Raw genomic sequence first — 19,606 nt, 5'->3', positions numbered from 1 at the left:
TTTTTAAATTGAGTCAGCTCTTCGCATCAGGTGGCCAAAATATTGGAGTTTCAGCTTCAATATCAGTCCCTCTAATGAACACCCAGGACTGATTCCTTTAGGATGGACTGGTTGGATCTCCTTGCAGTCCAAGGGACTCTCAAGAGTCTTCTCCAACACCACAGTTCAAAAGCATCAATTCTTCCGCACTCGGCTTACTTTATAGTCCAATTCTCACATCCATACATGACCACTGGAAAAACTATAGCCTTGAGTAGATGGACCTTTGTTGACAAAGTAATGTCTCTCTGCTTTTTAATATGTTATCTAGGTTGGTCAAGGAGTAAGCGTCTTTTAATTTCATGGCTGCAGTCACCATCTGCAGTGATTTTCGAGCCCCAAAAATAAAGTCAGCTACTGTTTCCCCTGTTTCCCCATCTATTTCCCATGAAGTGCTGGGACCAGATGCCATGATCTTAGTTTTCTGAATGTTGAGCTTTAAGCTAACTTTTTCTCTCTCCTCTTTCACTTTCATCAAGAGGCTCTTTAGTTCTTCTTGACTTTCTGCCACAAGAGTGGTGTCATCTGCATATCTGCGGTTATTGATATTTCTCCCGGCAGTCTTGATTCCAGCTTGTGCTTCATCCAGCCCAGCGTTTCTCATGATGTACTCTGTATATAAGTTAAATAAACAGGGTGACAATATACAGCCTTGACGTACTCCTTTCCCTGTTTGGAACCAGTCTGTTGTTCCATGTCCAGTTCTAACTGTTGCTTCCTGACCTGCATACAGGTTTCTCAAGAGGCAGGTCAAGGTGGTCTGGTATTCCCATCTCTTTCAGAATTTTCCACAGTTTATTGTGGTCCACAGGGTCAAAGGCTTTGGCATAGTCAATAAAGCAGAAATAGATGTTTTTCTGGCTCTAAATCATCTAACATATCCTTTACCCTCAGAAGGTTTTTCCCCACTCTGAAGAGCTGATCATGCTAGAAAGTATGGTATCATCTTTGACTCCTACACACTTCACTTAATTAAAGAATTTGTCAATTCCACTATCACAAATACAAAATACTACTTTTATTAATCTGCTCATTTTTTCACTCTTCTAATTTAAATTTTCATCTTTCATTTGAGCTATTTATTATAATACCTATTTTACTAGGCTCCCTATTTTCAATACCCAATGTCTTTAATCCATTCTTCAAAGTTTGTTTGAAGTTGTTTTTGAAACACAGGGCAAATGGATAACTTCCTTCCCTTCTTCAGTTCATATTCAACCTTGTATCTCTTTGTTGCTTTCATAATGAGTCAGCATTTCAGTTGATTTGGCACCTTCCATGATCTAACCCCATCTTGCCTTCAATACTACTTCCCAGAATATGCCCCAGCCCTGGAAGATTGTTGACCCTTTATCCTCCTTTGCCTTTGTTCATTGTTTCCCTTCTACCTAGAAAGCCACTCATTCTTTCTTAGCCTGACAACATCATACACATTTTTTTTTTCAGCTTAATTTTCTATTAAATTTTAATTGCATAAGTAACATATATCTTTTAAAATAAAAACAACAGTTTTAAAATAATAGAACAGCAATTAGATGGACTCAGATATTTTCATATCTTAAATGATGGTAAATGCTGGGTTATGGAAATTCATATTCATCATGGATTTTGTATCTTGGAAATTGGTGTATTTGTCTTTGTGTATTAAATATAACACACTTTAGTGGGTATATAAAATAAATTGATTTGGTAAATTCTTATCAATGAAACAATTTTCCATAATCATTAATTATTACGGTAAAATGTTTTTTATGAATTTCTGGTTCACTATTATAATTTTCTCATGCCATCAGCCACATATATGCAAATGTACTTGGGAATCTCTGTAGTTTTCTATCATAGAGGATGGATAGCTCAAACTTTTTACTTTAATGTCATATTTACTTAAAAATACTAAGAAATATAGTAATTATTATTTCTAAGCATGCCAAAATATACTATTCCTCAATTATTATTAACATACTGGACCATACCCAGAGAAGATAAAACTTCCTATTCTTTCTCATAAGTTCTTTTTTTTAAAATTTTATTTTATTTTTAAACTTTACATAATTGTATTAGTTTTGCCAAATATCAAAATGAATCCATCACAGGTATACATGTGCTCCCCATCCTGAACCCTCCTCCCTCCTCCCTCCCCATACCATCCCTCTGGGTCGTCCCAGTGCACTAGCCCCAAGCATCCAGTATCGTGCGGCCATCTCCACCAGGAAGCCATCTGACCTTCTCTTTTGCAGGATTTCCCACTCATCCTTTTGAGGGTCTTTCTCTCTCATATTACGCTTAGTCACCTGCAGGTGCGTTTCTCCCCATTAGATTGTAAGCTGCTTGAAAGCAGTGCTGATGTGGAATTTTCTCACCACAGATCCTAGAATGGTCCTGAGTCAGAAAGAGTATTTTGAGAAATAAGAGCATGAATGAGAGAAAAACAACACTTGGGCTTTTCTTTTATATTTACAGGTTGACATACTTTTGACACCTGTCTGAAAAAATTATACACTTTCATCTTCCTTTATTCCAATCCCTCAGATAAGGAAGACTCAGTTACATTTGGTTGGTCTCTAGCCTGCATGCGCTCCTCTCTTTGGTCAGTCCACATTCTTTGTATAATCCATTTCTCATGGTACAAATTCCCTTCTTAGATCTTTTATAGTCCCCCAGGACCTAAAAGACAAAATCCACATTTCTTCAGATAGGCATTGAGAGGCATCACATCTCACCAGTGTTACACTCTTGTCAGACCAAATTCCTTGGTAATATCAAATAAGACTCACATTTATACTACATCTCAGTCTCTCCCCTTGCTATCTCTTGAGACCTCAATCTCTAACTCTCTTTCCTCCAGTTATCTGGATTCTACCTACTCTTCTGTTCTTCACAGCCATCTCACCTCCCATTTCCTTAATGTGGTCATCCTTGAACACCCCAAGCCACATCAATCTCTTCCTTCTCTGAAATCCCGCAGCCCTCAGGTGCACACCACTAATTTTAGCACGTTGAGTTGTTCCTCTTTATGTTGTTTGCACACATTTCACCTAGTTAATTTCATGGAGACAAGCAATTCCGTAAGCTATAAAATAGGGACATATTAACATGGTATGTATCTCATAGGACCGTTAAGGCAATTAAATAAACAATGTTATCTATTGGCCTTAGTATGTGCCCCCCAAATATTTGCTTTAATAAAAAGATTATTCCATGTTTGTCCCAGAGTACAGCAGTGACGCACGGTACGCATTATAAACTGGTAAAATGAATGAATGAATGAACAAATGTTAGGTGGAGAAGAAATGGACTCTGAAAAGGGAAGTCAAAATAGACAAAGCATTTACTGTGATGAGGATTAAGTCCAGTATTTTCAGAAAGTAAAACCAGGATTTAAGTCCCCGAAGTAAGAGTAGTATGTCACTACTTTTTTACAACAAAGTTACATTAGCAGCACAGCAAAATTAATGTATTGGAAGTAGAGCATTGCAAACCCTGACTTAAAGTAATAACTTTATATGTTGCATTTAATGTTTTTACACTGCTTCTAATGTTTTAAAAAATGAAAAATGTATGCTTTAACCCATAAAGAATAAGTTTTTGCAATAAACCTTACATCTTTCAGATGTTAATTAAATTCAAATTCAGAATGAATTACTATATAGAATTCTTGAGTGTATTTTTTAAAGCTATTTTCTGAGAAGATTAGAGAAATGGAAAAACTTGGGAGCATTATAAACATGAGTTTGCCTACATGTTAGTAGTAACAAGGATCTATCTTAGGTTCACGGTGATCATTAGCATTAATGCGTTTCCACGTGCATATCAAGACCTAAATAGGTCCCTGATGTTTTCCTCTTTGAATGTGTGAAAGTTATATTTACTCAGACAATCTAGCACTCTAGTTATAAAGAGCTATTAATAACCACCTGCAGCTTTGCTTCCTTTGCTGGAAAAAGGAAAACACCATACATCTAGGAACTGGGTAAGGCCAATTTAGGTCTCGGTTCTCAAGAACTAACTGTATTGACTGTAGCTAATAGTTGTTAAACATACTCTCAATATTTTAGGAATAATATATAAATGCTTTCACAGATAAAAAGCCAAAAGTTATTTTCAGATGCTCTAGATTCTAGAGTCAAATAAACTACATTTGAATTTTGTCTCTACCAATTGCTAGTTTCATGAACTTGAGTATAAAAAGCCTTCATTTCTACAATCATGTGTCAGTAAAGTGGAACTAATGATTCCTTGTGTACAGAATCTGATTGTAGCAATTAAATGGTATATCATTTTTAACCAAACAAAACGGTGTATCATTTTTAAAGTACCAAGTATAATGCATAACATATATTAGGTATGCACCCTCTTTTGGTTATTTTTGTGGTTTGTTTGCATCTGAAGTAAGCTTACCCATTTTTTTTTTAAGTATTTTTTATTTCTTTGGTTGTACTCAGTCTTAGTTGTGGCATGTGGGATCTAGTTCCCTGACCTGGGATTGAACCCTGGCCTCCTGCCCTGGGAGCCGGGACTCATAGCCACTGAGCCACCAGGGAGGTCCCACGCTTACCCGCTTTTATGCACTGAGAGATAAATGTACTCGGAACTATTTTCTCCCTTCACACTGGCTCCTCATTAACTTCTCTAGAATCCAAAAATACAATATTTAACAAATTTGTAATGGGAGGACTAACCAGTTGATTTTGAGAGACTTAGCCAATTAAATTCCTTTGACATCTTGGAAAACTACCCAGACAAGTTGTAGGACAAATTACTTTTCACTGCACTAAAGCTGCATTTGAAGTTAAAATAGGAAGATTAAAAAGGACTAGCTTAGCTTTCTATCTCATTCATCTTTATCTAGTGTCCTTTTCCTGAATGTAGAAGAGGATTTACCAGTATTTATTATATTTGTGTATAAGGACGTTGAAAGCTGTCAAAGACTTTTCCTTCACTTGATCAGTGACTAGTATCACAGCTCATATAAAAAATATTGGCACTGATTAATAATGAGTTCATTTTTAATTCAGAATTAAACATAACTATTTAAAAAAAGAAATCATATCTTTTTTTCCTTTCTGTCCTAGATACCAATTAAATAATATTTGTCACTTGTTAACAACCACGAAAGTACTTCACTTCATTCTTTTTATAGTATTTGTTGTGTGCAGAATTTGAACTGAGGTTCAAGAAAGAAACAACAGAAATAGAAGGTATAATCGTACCCTTAAGAAATGCAAAATCTTATGATGCCTTTAAGAAAGACAAAAATTACAATGACGTGAAGGTAAAATTTACAAATGAATAATTATGGCCTCATCAGCTGTTAAATCAGTAATCAATTTGGGAGACCCTACAAAGTGCAAAGCATTTTATTAGGTGTCATGAAACATACAGTGAATAGTCACTTTCATTAATGACATATTCAATTGAGTAAATAAAACAATGGTAGCTAAATAAGAAATATGTGTAGATGTACTAAAGACATGAAAATAGGGAGGTGACTTAAGAGACTGCAAATTTTAGGAAAGTTTTTTTCCAGGACAAAGGCTTGCTGAACATGCCTCTGTACAAAAGAGAGACAGAGGAAAAGGCTGAAAATGTAAAAGGAGTTGAGGTGAAAAACGGAGTAGGTTATCTGAAGAGTTGTGAGGGAATAGCCTTGGTAGCCTTGGCTGTGGGCAGAGACACATCTTTTCTAGCAATAAAATCAAAAGAAGAAGGGAGAATGATGGTAGAGAGACTTTGGTTGAATTTTAGGTAGTTGATGGGATTCACATCATAGAAGTTGCACTCTTGGAAGCAGGGAGAAAAAGAGACCATCAATTGACAGTATGGAAATGGACATAGGGTTTTAGTTTGGCAAGGCAAGAATGATACAAGAACAAGGGGAATGGAAGTGACTTCCAAATTCAAGGTGAACCAAGGCAGGCAAAATCAGAATAGGTGAAATGGCCTGAGGGACTTGTCAGGGTCTGATTATCACAATGAAGCACCTGTTTCAGGAGATGAGGAATTGAATGATGGGATGGAGCAACAGGCTGAAATCAGAGAGTGAAAGTTCCAAGTTTTGCTCAAAAAGATGGCGTTGCCCCAGGGTTGGCCATACCCAGGAGTGGCAGGGAATCCCTGTGCTTGGACTAGAGACAGTCAGAGCACCAAGCATCCGGGATTCTGCGATTCTGCACAGTAATGAAGTTCCCCAGAATGAGAGGAATGACAGCCTGGGGTAAACATTTTCATGGGATAAGTGTCATTGTACTTGAACTGTATAGGTTGTGTCCTAAGACGTGATAGTGGAAATGGATGACTTAAGACTTCAAAAAATTACAGTGACAGACTGGAGGCTTTTTGAGAGTCAAGGTTAAGTTTGCTCTTCTCCATATTTCCTTTCAGTAGGTGCAGTGTTTATACAGCCTCGATGGTTTATAAACAGGTTGCTTTTCACATTAAAGCATAAATGAATAAACAAAGAAGTGATGAACAAATTAATAAAACAGGCACTCTGATTTGAAATGGTGCTATGAATGAAGGAGTATTTTGACCCGTCTGTATATTGCTCTGAGCTTTAAGACAAATGAAAGCAAGAATGGCTCCGCTGGAAAGGTTTGTGAGGGATGGAATATTATCAAGAGATGACACAGTTTCATTTAATCTGAAGAAGCAGAACTCATGTAGGAGGACATCATTAAGCATGTGGGGGGGATAAACAAGTAATATGTGAAATGGGAAAGCAAAATGAACCGTGAATAAAGTGATTCTTGGTCTCTAGTCCTAAATTAAGCCTTAAAGACATTTTTTTTATTTACTAAAACCGTAATAGTTAATAAAAATTCTCCTTTGCAAGATGTTTCATAAAGTTATTTTTGAATTGAGTGCCTTTTGTAACATGATTCAAATTAGGAAATATAGAAAGGAGAAAAATACAATCCCTAAGTCTCTTAAGTGAAGCATTTGAAGAAATTTCATGATGTTTTTTCCATTTTACCCCAGTAGATTTAGATGCAGTCACTCAGTCAAAAAATAAAACAAGGGAGAGGGTTCAAGAGGGAGGGGACATGTATATGCCTATGGCTGATTCATGTTGATGTATGGCAAAAACCATCACAATATTGTAAAGTAATTATCCTCTAATAAATTTTTTTTTAAAGTTCATAGGATTCAGAAGAGGGAGGACATGAAAAGACAAATTGAGAAAAAAAAAAGTTTAAAATGTCATATTTATATTGAAGTTGGCATTTATATTGCCTTTCCCCTATTAATTTTATGGTGTCATAATGTTTTGTTTAGAGCTACTTATAATGTCAGAGCAATCTTTTCAGCATCTAAGACCTATTCAAATTATATCCAATCAGGCATGAATACAAACTAAAAAGGTGGGATTGTCTCTCTCTCTCTCTCTCATATTGACTCATTATGCTATAGTCCAAAGAGTAATGGGTTGAGTTAGGACACATGAATTCTCTACCCAGCTCTTCCAGAAATTATTTGTGTAACTTTCTACAAATCATTAGCTTCACTATACCTTCATTTTATCTGTTAAGTGAGGGCATTAGACTAGAAATTTTGGACTCCACCCACCCTATCATTTCTTCTAATGAGATTTTACTGGGAAGAATGAATAAAAAAAAAGGAAAATCATGGGCTGTGCAAGTTGCCGCTGGATGGGGAAGTTCTCAGTGCTCCTGCCTCATGATTCTAGATCTGAGTCTGGGGTCCTGGACGTGGTACATGCAGGCACACAAGGGCCTGTGCTCCCAAAGGCCTCTGCCTTGGTTTGATGCAGTACTGCCGCCATTTGGGGTTTCCCAGGTGACTCAGTGGTAAAGAATCTAGCCTCCATTTTGCACCGAGCCCCCACATTATATAGCCAGTCCTGTTTATACCTCACAATGTTAAGATAATCTGTGAGTATGAGCAGGATGGGAAGGGGTGGGATCAGGGATTCTCTGCCTGAATTACCACATAGAAACACAAATTCTGTTCAGGTGTACAAGATCTTTTGCAGGGATCTCAGAAGCAGTTGAATCCCAGGTAAAGAGCTACACCTAGATTTAAACTCTTGTTTGAGCAAGATAGAAAGTGAGGGTGAAAGCCACTCAGTCATGTCCGCTTCTTTGCAGTCCCATGGACTATACAGTCCATGGAATTCTCCAGGCCAAAATACTGGAGTGGGTAGCCATTCCCTTCTTCAGGGGATCTTCCCTATCCAGGGATCGAACTGAAGCCTACCACATTGCAGGTGGATTCTTTACTGTCTGAATCACCAGGGAAGCCCAATGCCCCCAAAATGATATTCAGAGTGATAAGGTTAGCAGGCTGCAATGGGTTAGGCTTCTTGCAGCATAAATTCTGTGTGTCATATCATTAGCATAGAAGACAGTGGAGAAATGAGAATGTTTTTGTACCTTTATTATCTTCTTGCTTTATAACTTTCCATTCCTCTTGTATCTCTTAATTGGAGTTCAGTTAAAACCTTTAAATTACCTAGGTTTCTTCTGGGGGCTTCTCTGATAACTCAGTTGGTAAAAAATCTGCCTGCGATGCAGGAGACGTCAGTTCCATTCTTGGGTTGGAAAGATCCACTGGAGAAGGGATAGGCTACCCACTCTTCTTGGGCTTCCCTGGTGGCTCAGCTGGTAAAGAATCTGCCCGCAATGCAGAAGACCAGGGTTTGATCTCTGGGTTAGGAAGAACCCCTGGAGACGGGAAAGGCTACCCACCCCAGTATTCTGGCCTGGAGTATCCCTTAATGGGACACCTGGGGAAGGGAAAGGCTGTCCACTCCAGTATTCTGGCCTGGAGAATTCCATGGACTCTATAGTCCATGGGCTCACAAAGAGTGGGACACGACTGAGTGGCTTTCACTTTCACTTGGGTTAAATAGTTCTCGGGCAGAGTTGAATGGAATGTATATGCTATGCTATGCTAAGTTACTTCAGTCGTGTCCAAGTCTGTGCAACCCCATAGACGGCAGCCCACCAGGCTCCCCTGTGCCTGGATTCTCCAGGCAAGAACACTGGAGTGGGCTGCCATTTCCTTCTCCAGTGCATGAAAGTGAAAAGTGAAAGTAAAGTCGCTCAGTTGTGTTCGACTCTTAGCGACCCCATGGACTGCAGCCTAACAGGCTCCTCCGTCCATGGGATTTTCCAAGCAAGAGTACTGGAGTGGGGTGCCATTGCCTTCTCCGGAAATGTATATAGTGTTAACCAATTGTGTAACAGTGAATTTACCAGTTTATCAGACAATTCATTTAGTACCTAAATACTTAACAAGGAGAGAGTCCTGCTGCTCTAAAGCATGTCATTTTCTTCCTGTGTATAATATTGGTCACAGTTTTATAGGTTGGGAGAATTTTGTCCTCTAGTCAGATCTGTCATGCAAATTAATGATAATTTTTAATTATCATTAAATTTTTTTTTCTAGTTAATTTCATACAATGAGTTTTTTTTTTCTTTTATGTTACCAGTTTATTGTGGTGATTGTTTCATTGCTAAGTCAGGTCTGACTGCTGTAACCCCTGCGGACTGTATCTTGCCAAGCTCCTCTGTCCATGGGATTCTCCAGGCAAGAATACTGGAGTGGGTTGCCATTTCTTTCTCCAGCATACAATGAGTTTTTAAAAAGAAAGCTGAGTAAGACATAGGTTCTGAGGCAAGAAAAACAGAAATAGCACTTGGCAGGTTAGACAGAAGGGTCATTTTCAGACCATAACCTGTGTACATCAGGAAGAACCTGTCACTTCCTGGTGAATGAATGCTGCAGTTTTACAAGCTTTGTTTGCGATTAGGAGCATCTATCTCCACTTCACAGCAAGAGTTCCCACAAGAAAGAACAGATATCCCAAGCTTCTTGAGTGTCTCCTTCATTCATTCAGCAAATATTTAATAAGCAGTTTCCCTTGTGATGTTGTCTGGCACCTCCAAAATATGTTTCCTTAATCTGTGTATGTGGGTCCTCCATCAGAAAACTGTGTTCCTTTGAGTTTGTAATTGAAAACAATACAGATAAAACTCTCTAGGCCTAGGCAGTGAATAAAAAGCAAATTGATTAGGGCAAAGAATTAATTGAAATGATGCAATTCTGAAACTTTGAGGATTCCCTAGAAAGTACATACTGGCTCATTTTATAGATGAAGATATTGAGATTAAAAAACATAAGTAGCTGAGTCAAAATGAGTAAGTTAATTATTTTAAACAGGGTCCAATCTTTCAATTCGGGGAAGGCAATGGCAACCCACTCCAGTGCTCTTGCCTGGCAAATCCCATAGACAGAGGAGCCTGGTGGGCTGCAGTCCATGGGGTCACTAGGAGTCAGACACGACTGAGCGACTTCTCTTTCACTCTCCACTTTCATGCATTGGAGAAGGAAATGGGAACCCATTCCAGTATTCTTGCCTGGAGGATCCCAGGGACGGGGAAGCCTGGTGGGCTGCCGTCTATGGGGTCGCACAGAGTCGGACACGACTGAACTGACTTAGCAGCAGCAGCAATCTTTCAATTATTGAGTATTAGCTGTGTGCCTGGCACTGTCCTAGGCACTGGAATGCATGCATGCGTGCTCAGTTGTGTCTGAGCCCCTCTGTCCATAAAAATTTTCCAAGCAAGAATACTGGGGCAGGTTGCCATTTCCTATTCCAGGGGATCTTCCTGACCCAACATTCTCTTGCACCTCCTGCACTGGCAGGCAGATTCTTTACCACTGCACCGCCTGGGAAGCCCAGGCATTGGGATACAAAGGTGAATAAGACCCTCTATGCCTCTGTTAGCTCGTGGGCATGTAAAGGAAGGATTATCATGTATGGGAAAAATTCAACAATTGAGACATGCACATGATATTCTGTAGAATGAGGGCATGAGCTCAGATTGAGATTGGCAGAAAGGCTCCTTGACATAGAATTAATTCTGTGTTGTTTCCCAAACCACATTACTGAATGCCTTACTTAGCCAGGGGAGGCAGAGAACTGAATTCCTAGAGTAACAATTCTTAAACTAGGCGTATATCAGAATCCCCAGAAGGGCTTATTAAAACACAGATGGCTGATTCGCATCTGTCTGGGGGTGGACCCCAAGAATTTGCATTTTGAACAAGTTCCCAAGTGATACTGATGCTGCTGACCTGGGGACCACATTTTGAAACCACTGTCCTGGAACATCCTTAAGTGTCTCTACTGAAAGCATATGGAAGAGCACTGACCTACTGGGCAAAAACACCATCCTTCATAAACCTGTCTAAAATGTAATAAAATAGTTTGAGTCTTTTTGGTAATAAACCAATTCTAAAATTTTAGATTTCACAGGTATATGAAAGGTAAACACATATTATCTAACTTGGGGATTTTTGTTTTAAAGGAGTGGTCTTCATACAAATACATAGCCACCAAAACTATTGAAGGGTTTGTAGTCTCTAAATCTGGATATTCATGATCCCCTAAGTAAAAAAAAAAAAACAACAAAAAAAAACACCTCACTTTAAAATTAGACACTGTCCCCAATTGGGCTGCTTCCTGCTGTTGGGGGAGGTATTTGATTCTGTAGAATACTACAGAGTCCCATCCCCTTGGAACTTTCTCTCCTGAAGCTCTTATACATGGGGAACACTCATTGGCATCTGAACGTGTGTTCACAGGAGAAAGCCATGTCAGAGCAGGCATGGAGAGACTGGTCCAGACATTGTACTAATTCACAAGAAGAGAAGAAAGCTTTGTCACTTTTGACAAGACTTTTCTGGCTTTACACACACCTCTGTAACACCTGGAGGTTCTGTTGGGAAGGCCATGTGGCTATATAATAACATCATCTTCCTCAAGGTTGCTTGTAGATATTTGGTGCCAGTGTGCATTCTGGAAGCCTTCTGCAGAAAGTCATGCATCCATTTTTAATGATAAAATATGTATCCTACATTAATTAGTCAACAAAGTAGCCATGAGAATTTATATTCAACAAATGAGAATATGGGCTTTCTTTAAACTAAAAAATTCAATACAAATGACTAAATCAAAATAATTTTCTGTGTTTTCCTACCATTTAAAATGTTGTTTAAAGAGAGCTTATATTTCAAAAAGATGACAGATAGAGTAATCTAGATTCAGGTCCCTTTGCCTTGACATTTGAAGTGAGTAAAAGCAGATATTATAAATATGTAATTTCTGTTTTATACTAAGGAAGTGTATATGTTTGTATTTGTTTTCCTCCAATACACATTTATGTATTTATGTCTGTGTATTGCAGAATCACACTCACTTTATGTACTTGTCTCTAAATAGGAGAATCACAGAGTAGAAAAGCAGTTCTCGGTCACCATCACTGTGTTCTATCCCTATGCACACGCTCTGGTACTAGTAGGCACTCAAAAACAGTTACTAAACAAAGGGATGGATGAATGATTCTACTTAGTTTTTTAATAGGTACTTGCTTCAGCTCTTCTAGACCCTCCAAAGTATTTTCTTTTCTAAAAGAATTATTCATTCATTTTGATAGTTATTAAAATGGCTTAGCATAATAGTCAAATATATTTCTTCAATTTCTTAATGAATGTGAAATCATGCTGGGTTATAGACCAGTGTTAATAGAGCACCTGTCTTCCTTCATGAACACATGCTTGTAACAAAGAAAGAAAATACATGGTGAAAGAATAAAAGTAATCAAAAAAAGGAGATGGAACAAGTATCAAGGTCTCATTATAAGTTAACTACTTGTAAACATATTAAGAATCTTAGGAGTTCTCTGGTGCTCCAGTGGTTAAAACTGTGCTTCCAATGCAGGGGGCACAGGTTCAATCCCTGGTCAGGGAACTAAGATTCCACATGCCATGGGGTATGGCTATAAAAAATAAAATAAGACTAATAAAAATAATTTTAGGGAAAGAAATACTTTAAAAAGAGTATTAAGAGTCTTTAAGAAATATTTATGAGGAGAACATGAGTTGAATGATTTATTAAAGAGACCAATAAATATCTTTTATTCAGAGATTTAATTTCAAGAGGTTAATTGCTTGTTTTTAGACAGTAATTTGAAAAGTCAGTCCATGTTGGTATTTATCATTATCTATTAAAAATATTAATATCTAAGATAGACATAGTGTTTTTATGAAAGTATTATTAACAACGTTAGTAAGAGTGAGCAACATATTTACAAGAAATTTGAGCTTTTTTGACTTAAAGGGACTTAGAAAGTTACCCTAACAATATTAAAACACATTTGGCTATGAGGAAACATTTTTAATTAATGAAGTTCTTTTTTTGGACAGAGGAAAGTTTACCAGACCTTAGGGAAGGCTGAGATATTTGCAAGACATCAGGGTAAATTTTAGGACTAAATGCAAAATCTCTGGAGAGGTATAGGAAGAAATTACTTGAGGTTTCTTTTGAATTTTTGCTATGGCTTGATCATAAATACCATGCAAATATCCTTTGTCAGTGTGTTTTGGCAGTTCTTCCAAGGAGATCGAGGAGTGAAGAGGATTATAGAAAAACAGAAAAGAAAATGAGGTTGATTTTAGACTAGAAAAATGCAGTGAGGAATTTTATAACTTTCTAGCAAATTTTCTACCTCATCCCTGATTCTGCTATACAGTATTACAAAATCTTTGTAAAAAACAAAAGTGCAGACTTCCAAATAGAATCAAAACATTTTCTTTCCCTACAGTTTTGAGAGTATCCAAAATTTAATTCCATCATTTATTCTAGAATGGTAACAATCAGGGTGTTTGGGAGTCTAGGAGACGGAAACACAGCATAGCCTAAGGTAGAAGAGGGAATTTTTTTGCTCACTGGGAGGATACAGGTGCCGACTGACCTCAGGAATAAGTGTGGCTAGAAAACTGCTGTCACAGCTTGTCATCTTGTCTCTGCTTTTCTTTAGGTATCTGCTTCATTTTCTCTCTTGATAAATTTTCTTATTTTACATGGGATTTATCAATTCTTTCATTCTACATCATATAGTTGTAGTCACTTGGAAAATATAAATCTGCCTTGGTGCTCTCTTTGGAAACAAGTCCTAAAATCATGGGAAAGGGATTGACTGAAACTCAGTGGGATTCTTGACTACCACTGGACCAATCAATGGTTTGACCTAGAGGATGGAGAGCTAAGATCACTTCACTTCAGGAGCAGATTAATCCACTGGATCTAGGGGAGCAGGATCATGCAACAATATGGCAGCTGCCTTGAGTACCATAAATCTTAGCAATAGGGACAGTGGGGAACCATCCCAAGCAAAGAATGTTGTGGTACTGAGTGGAGAAACCATATACTAGTAACCATATGTTACTAGCATCCATAGCAAGATTAGGGAAAATCACATTACATCCATGATGGTTATACCTAGTTCATAGAACACTAGACTCTAACCCACTTAAGTGACTCTAAATATTGAGATATATAACTAATAGCATATCTATACCACGTGAAGAAAAATCCTAATAGAGCAGATAGATTTAAATGATTGGCTTTCTTCACGAAACCCTTTTGAATACTCCCCTGAGTCCTATTAAATTCTTGCAAGTACTTATGATCACAACTACACAGTTTATCACATAATTGTTCTACAGTTACTTGAATAGTAGGTCTAAGTTCCTACACCTAACTTTTTTAAGAAGACTTCTGCACCAAGACTAGCATTAAGGACATTATTTATTCCAGATTCATTCCATAAATGATTCTTGAGTGTCTACTAATTTCTAGGCAATATATTTGATGCTCAGGCTACAAAGATGATCAAAGATGATCCTTAACAAGAGCACATGATTTGATATCTTTTGTCCCCAACACACTTGACATAGAAATCTAGTATGGCCAGATTTGATTTACCGAATGAATTGCCTCTCCAAATACCAGTAGTGTGTCTAGATGCAGTTTAGTTTGCCTATCCAGAAAATTCAGAATTTTCCTCCCTTTTAAGCTGAAAGGCTATTAATGCAAATCAAATTGAATTTGCATTTGATTACATTTCTGATGGAAACATTCATATGCAAATAAAAATTCATGCAAAGATAGCCAGATAATTCAAATACTTGCTGAAATATCAGGATAAAATTAGGATGATATTAAATGTATATCTATCCATGTTTACTAGGTTACAATAAGAATCTTCAAGTGGGACAATGTTCTTGAAAAATTAAATCGTTTCTTAAGCATTTGACAATGTTTAACTAGATCTGAATTTAGAAAATCACTACCCCCTTACTTTCTACTGCCATGGTGCTAATAAAGAAGTCAATCCCTGATCAGATCAGTTAAGTTGTTCAAAAAAGGTTCATTTTGGATCCACACATTTTGTCCCCTTTATCTTTTCTTGCACTTAAAAAACAAAAGCGACTTTTGATAAATCTGAAGTTATTTGGATGATCTAAAACAATGAATAAATAGTTTGTGCAAGCTGGCATTTCCTTCATACCTCCCTAGTGACTTAACGGTGCAAGTTCAATGACACCATCACAGTCACCACCAAGTATTCTTTGGAAAACATCCATGGCAGCATGAATAGATCAGAGGGAAGGTGATCTTAATCAATGTCCATTCTACTTAGAAAAGATGTTAAGACTGAAGATACTAAGAGAAGATTTAAGCAAAATTTCAAGATACAAAATCTTAAATCTACTTTTACACTTTCCAAACCTCTATTTGAAGGAAATACAGGTCCTGGAATTAGATCATTGCTCTTGTTAAAATTAACAGAAGTTAGAGAGGCAAAAGAGAAACATTTGAGATCACAGTATTCAGATTGTTAGCACTTAGTTTAATAGTCTACAAATGTAATGCCCCAGGTTTCCTTTTGTTTGATCCGATGTATTCATTCATAGTTTCAAACCTTTTAAAATGCCTGTGCTTCCTGCGGTGCTGATATCACTTAACCATCTATCGATGTGAAAAGCCTAAACCTAAGGGGGTGGGGTCTTCACCGGTCCCTCGTTGGCACATCCAAGCTTTCCCCAAATCTAACGCAACCACTTCTTATAATCTCCCTCACCATTTTTTTTAACCTTTATCTTTTGCCCAATCAATGGTAAGAGACTCCTAGCTGGTTTCCCAGGGTCTACTTTCCTCTTCCTGCAGTCCGTATCATACTGTAACCAGGGTTGTCATTTGAAAATGCAGATAACCGATTATTTCACCCCACCATCTTTCCTGCTTGATATCTTTCAGTGGCTTCCTGCTTTTCTTAGAAGAAAATCCAGATCCTTAGCAGGACTAGCGCACACTGCAGGCTTTGGTCTCTACCTTCCTCTTTACACTTACATCAAGCTCCCTCTTTCTCTCCATACTCTAGCAAAGTCCTTTGAGATTCTGAAATGCCCCATGTTCTTTCCAGTCACCACTGTTCTACCCTGGCTTCTAAAGTTAGTTAACTTCATGCTTCATGATCAGTTAAGGCTTTCCTGATCCTCCAGACTCCATCAGGTCCCTGTCAAGCCCCCTGTTACTTCTGTAATACCACCGTGTAACTTTCTTTCATAACACTTATTTGAGTTTGTAATATTATATCTATTTTTGAGACAATTTTGCTTATCAAAACAAAACATGATGCCTATCACATACCAGGCATTCAGTAAATACTTATTGATTAATGGAAGGTTCCACTTTCTAGTCTTCTCATAAACATTCATAACAGTAAAAGCCAAAAATAAAAATTGACTGGCTTGCTTGAATATCACCTTGCCACAAATTGCCGGGGAGAATTAGGATGACAAATATCAATACTATAGTATCTTTTATGACAGAGAAGGTGAGATGAAGAATGTAGTGAGATCAAGGTTTACTGTCCTCAAAAACTATGAAAGTATGGTCCACCATGGATTGTACTAGCAAAGGATTATTCTTCACTTACTTCTGGTAGCCACAACGTGGCACCCACTTTCCCAACACTGACTTATGCATAAAAGTTTTTACTTAGGATATTTAAGCCACAACTTATTTTAAAAACATAGCTGCTGCTGCTGCTGCTGCTGCTGCTGCTAAGTCACTTCAGTCGTGTCTGACTCTGTGCGACCCCATAGACACCAGCCCACCAGGATCCCCCGTCCCTGGGATTCTCCAGGCAAGAACACTGGAGTGTGTTGCCATTTCCTTCTCCAATGCATGAAAGTGAAAGGTGGAAGTGAAGTTGCTCAGTCATGTCCGACTCTCAGCGACCCCATGGACTGCAGCCCACCAGGCTCCTCCCTCCATGGGATTTTCCAGGCAAGAACACTGGAGTGGGGTGCCATTGCCTTCTCCAAAAACATAGCTAGTAGTTTCTAATATACAGTCTTGGGACACAAATTGCTAACATTGGTTTACACCTGTTATTCATGTCATGGGAACAGAGTCATAAAAGTCATATCAAAATCACATTGCAGGATAGCCAATTTCTTAACTCGATCTGTTACTTTTTATTTCTATCAGTGTGAGCTTAATTTTATTTTCAGCAGCTTTAAAATATTGAGCTAAACATTGAAATTTTAAGAAAAGATAAACTCCAACATTCCTTGAATTTTTTTTAACAAAATCTCATTATTATCTCTCCAGGAATATCCATCCTTCTGCATCTCTCTTGAATTGTGTAGTCCTGGTAGTCTGTGATGTTCAGAGAGTGGAGGGTTAAAAGCTTACCTTTAACAACAGAATGAATATATAGTTAGGAATGTTAAGTTTAGTGGACTATAAAAAATTAAATACACCTTTCTTTAAAAAAAGAAAGTTTTATATAGATTATTAAAGTAGCTTTGAGCTCATATTATCTCCCATGTTTATGGATCTTAGAATATAGTTCTTTTTTTTCATTTTCCCTGAAAAGCATTTTAAAATTTCTTTAATTCTTTGCAAACCACACAGACTAGTCTTCCAGAAAGAGGAAAATAAAATATGCCTATTTAACTTAGAGCAAAGTATCCTCTTTTTTTTTACATATATTATGAGAATAACCATTCGATCAGTAAGTGGTCATCAGCAACACTCCCTACAAATAAACTAGGTATTTGTAGTCTTTTTTGCAAGTCCGTGTGTCTTACGGTGATGCAGGCAGACGGAGGCTCCTGGGAAGAAGGCCCTGAAAAGACATTTCTTTTCCTTTTTACCATTTCAGTTAAGAATGCAAATTGCACATCAGACTTTGAGGAATACTTTGCCAAAAGAAAACTGGAGGAACGCGATGGTCATGCAGTCAGCATCGAAGAGTACCTTCAGCGCAGTGACACAGCCATCATTTACCCAGAAGCCCCCGAGGAGCTGTCTCGCCTTGGCACGCCAGAGGCCAATGGGCAGGAAGAAAATGGTGAGGCTGTAATTCATTTTTAGCCACGACGCTGACCTCTGCAGCTGTTACAATTACAAATGCACTACATGCCTGGGTGTTTACCTTAAAATTTGAAGAACAGCTGCAGAGGCATGGAATTTCATGAGCAAAGATTAGAACTGTAATTTTAGGGTATTGTGAAATTTTTTTGTCAGCAAATTTGTGTCATCTGTACATCCAATAAAGAACAAGAACAATTAGAGCCTATTTCTAAGAGATAAAAATATCTACATGGATTCCTATCTTTCCGAAATATTTCACTTTTGAGGGGAAAAAAAAAGTTTAGAGATTCTGACCCTCACCTTTTGTTCTTCTTTACGGGTACCCAAAAAGCTCCTTCACCCCATGAATCCCTGAGTCATCTGTGACTAAAGGTTTCCTACGAACTGTCATTCACCTAAAGAGAATTTCCTCATTTATCAGCTGTTTAAATTTCCCCCCCAAATGCTCCAGTAATTAATTAATTTTCCAGCGCAGTGTGAGCTGATGCCGACAAGTCTGTCCTGGGTGTGCAAGGGGACTGGCGTGCATGGAGGCCGCGTGCGCCGATGGCACCCTCGTGGAGCAGATTGCAGTGATTCCTGTCATACCATCCCGGGCAGTCAGCCCATTAGCTGCCATTGATTTACTGACCTTTTGGCCTGCTTCTCTCCCTCTCGTCTCTCGGCTACAGACCTGCCACCTGGAACTCCAGATGCTTTTGCCCAACTGCTGACCTGCCCCTACTGCGACCGGGGCTACAAGCGCTTGACATCACTGAAGGAGCACATCAAGTACCGCCACGAGAAGAATGAAGAGAACTTTTCCTGCCCTCTGTGTAGCTACACGTTTGCCTACCGCACCCAGCTCGAGCGGCATATGGTGACGCACAAGCCAGGGACAGATCAGGTGGGGGGTTGGTTTTAAGTGATTTCTTTCTATAATAACCCCTTAGAGAAACGATATTGCTTTGATTGGCAATCATTATTAATTTTTCATGGCATTTTGAAGATGCAGATCTTTTAATGGTAATAGCTTTAATTGAGGTCTAAATGATTTTTTGATGGTCTCTTCTAATATGATTTAATAGTCTTATGTTCACGATCGAATGAGTGTGTTAATTTCTAATTTAGAAATTTTATTTGCACTTTAACTTGACTTTAGTTTCATTTTTATGTTCCACAAAAAAGTGAATGAAATTGTAGCATTTTAATTATACATTATTAAACATCTCAGCAATTTTAATTCCATTTTTCACCTAGTTTTACTTAGTTTTTTTTTTTTTTTTCATGTAAAATCTAAGTCATAGTAAAAGAAGTGTGTATTCTTTC

The 19,606-nt window shown here is 38.0% G+C and overlaps 1 protein-coding gene across 1 annotated transcript in view; it reads left to right on the top strand.

Annotated features, from left to right (window-relative positions):
• ZEB2 (zinc finger E-box binding homeobox 2) overlaps positions 1 to 19,606 on the top strand; it is a 134,760-nt gene that overhangs the window by 96,655 nt on the left and 18,499 nt on the right. The window contains exons 7-8 of the mRNA XM_010853708.1: positions 18,087 to 18,275; positions 18,970 to 19,184. Of these exons, the coding sequence (XP_010852010.1) occupies positions 18,087 to 18,275; positions 18,970 to 19,184 (404 nt within the window). The remainder of the gene's footprint in view (positions 1 to 18,086; positions 18,276 to 18,969; positions 19,185 to 19,606) is intronic.

Source organism: Bison bison, unplaced genomic scaffold (assembly GCF_000754665.1).
Source record: "Bison bison bison isolate TAMUID 2011002044 unplaced genomic scaffold, Bison_UMD1.0 scf7180017864330, whole genome shotgun sequence".
Taxonomy (NCBI): domain Eukaryota; kingdom Metazoa; phylum Chordata; class Mammalia; order Artiodactyla; family Bovidae; genus Bison; species Bison bison.
Note: the sequence above shows the minus strand (reverse complement) of the source record. Positions and strands in the feature narration are given on the sequence as shown.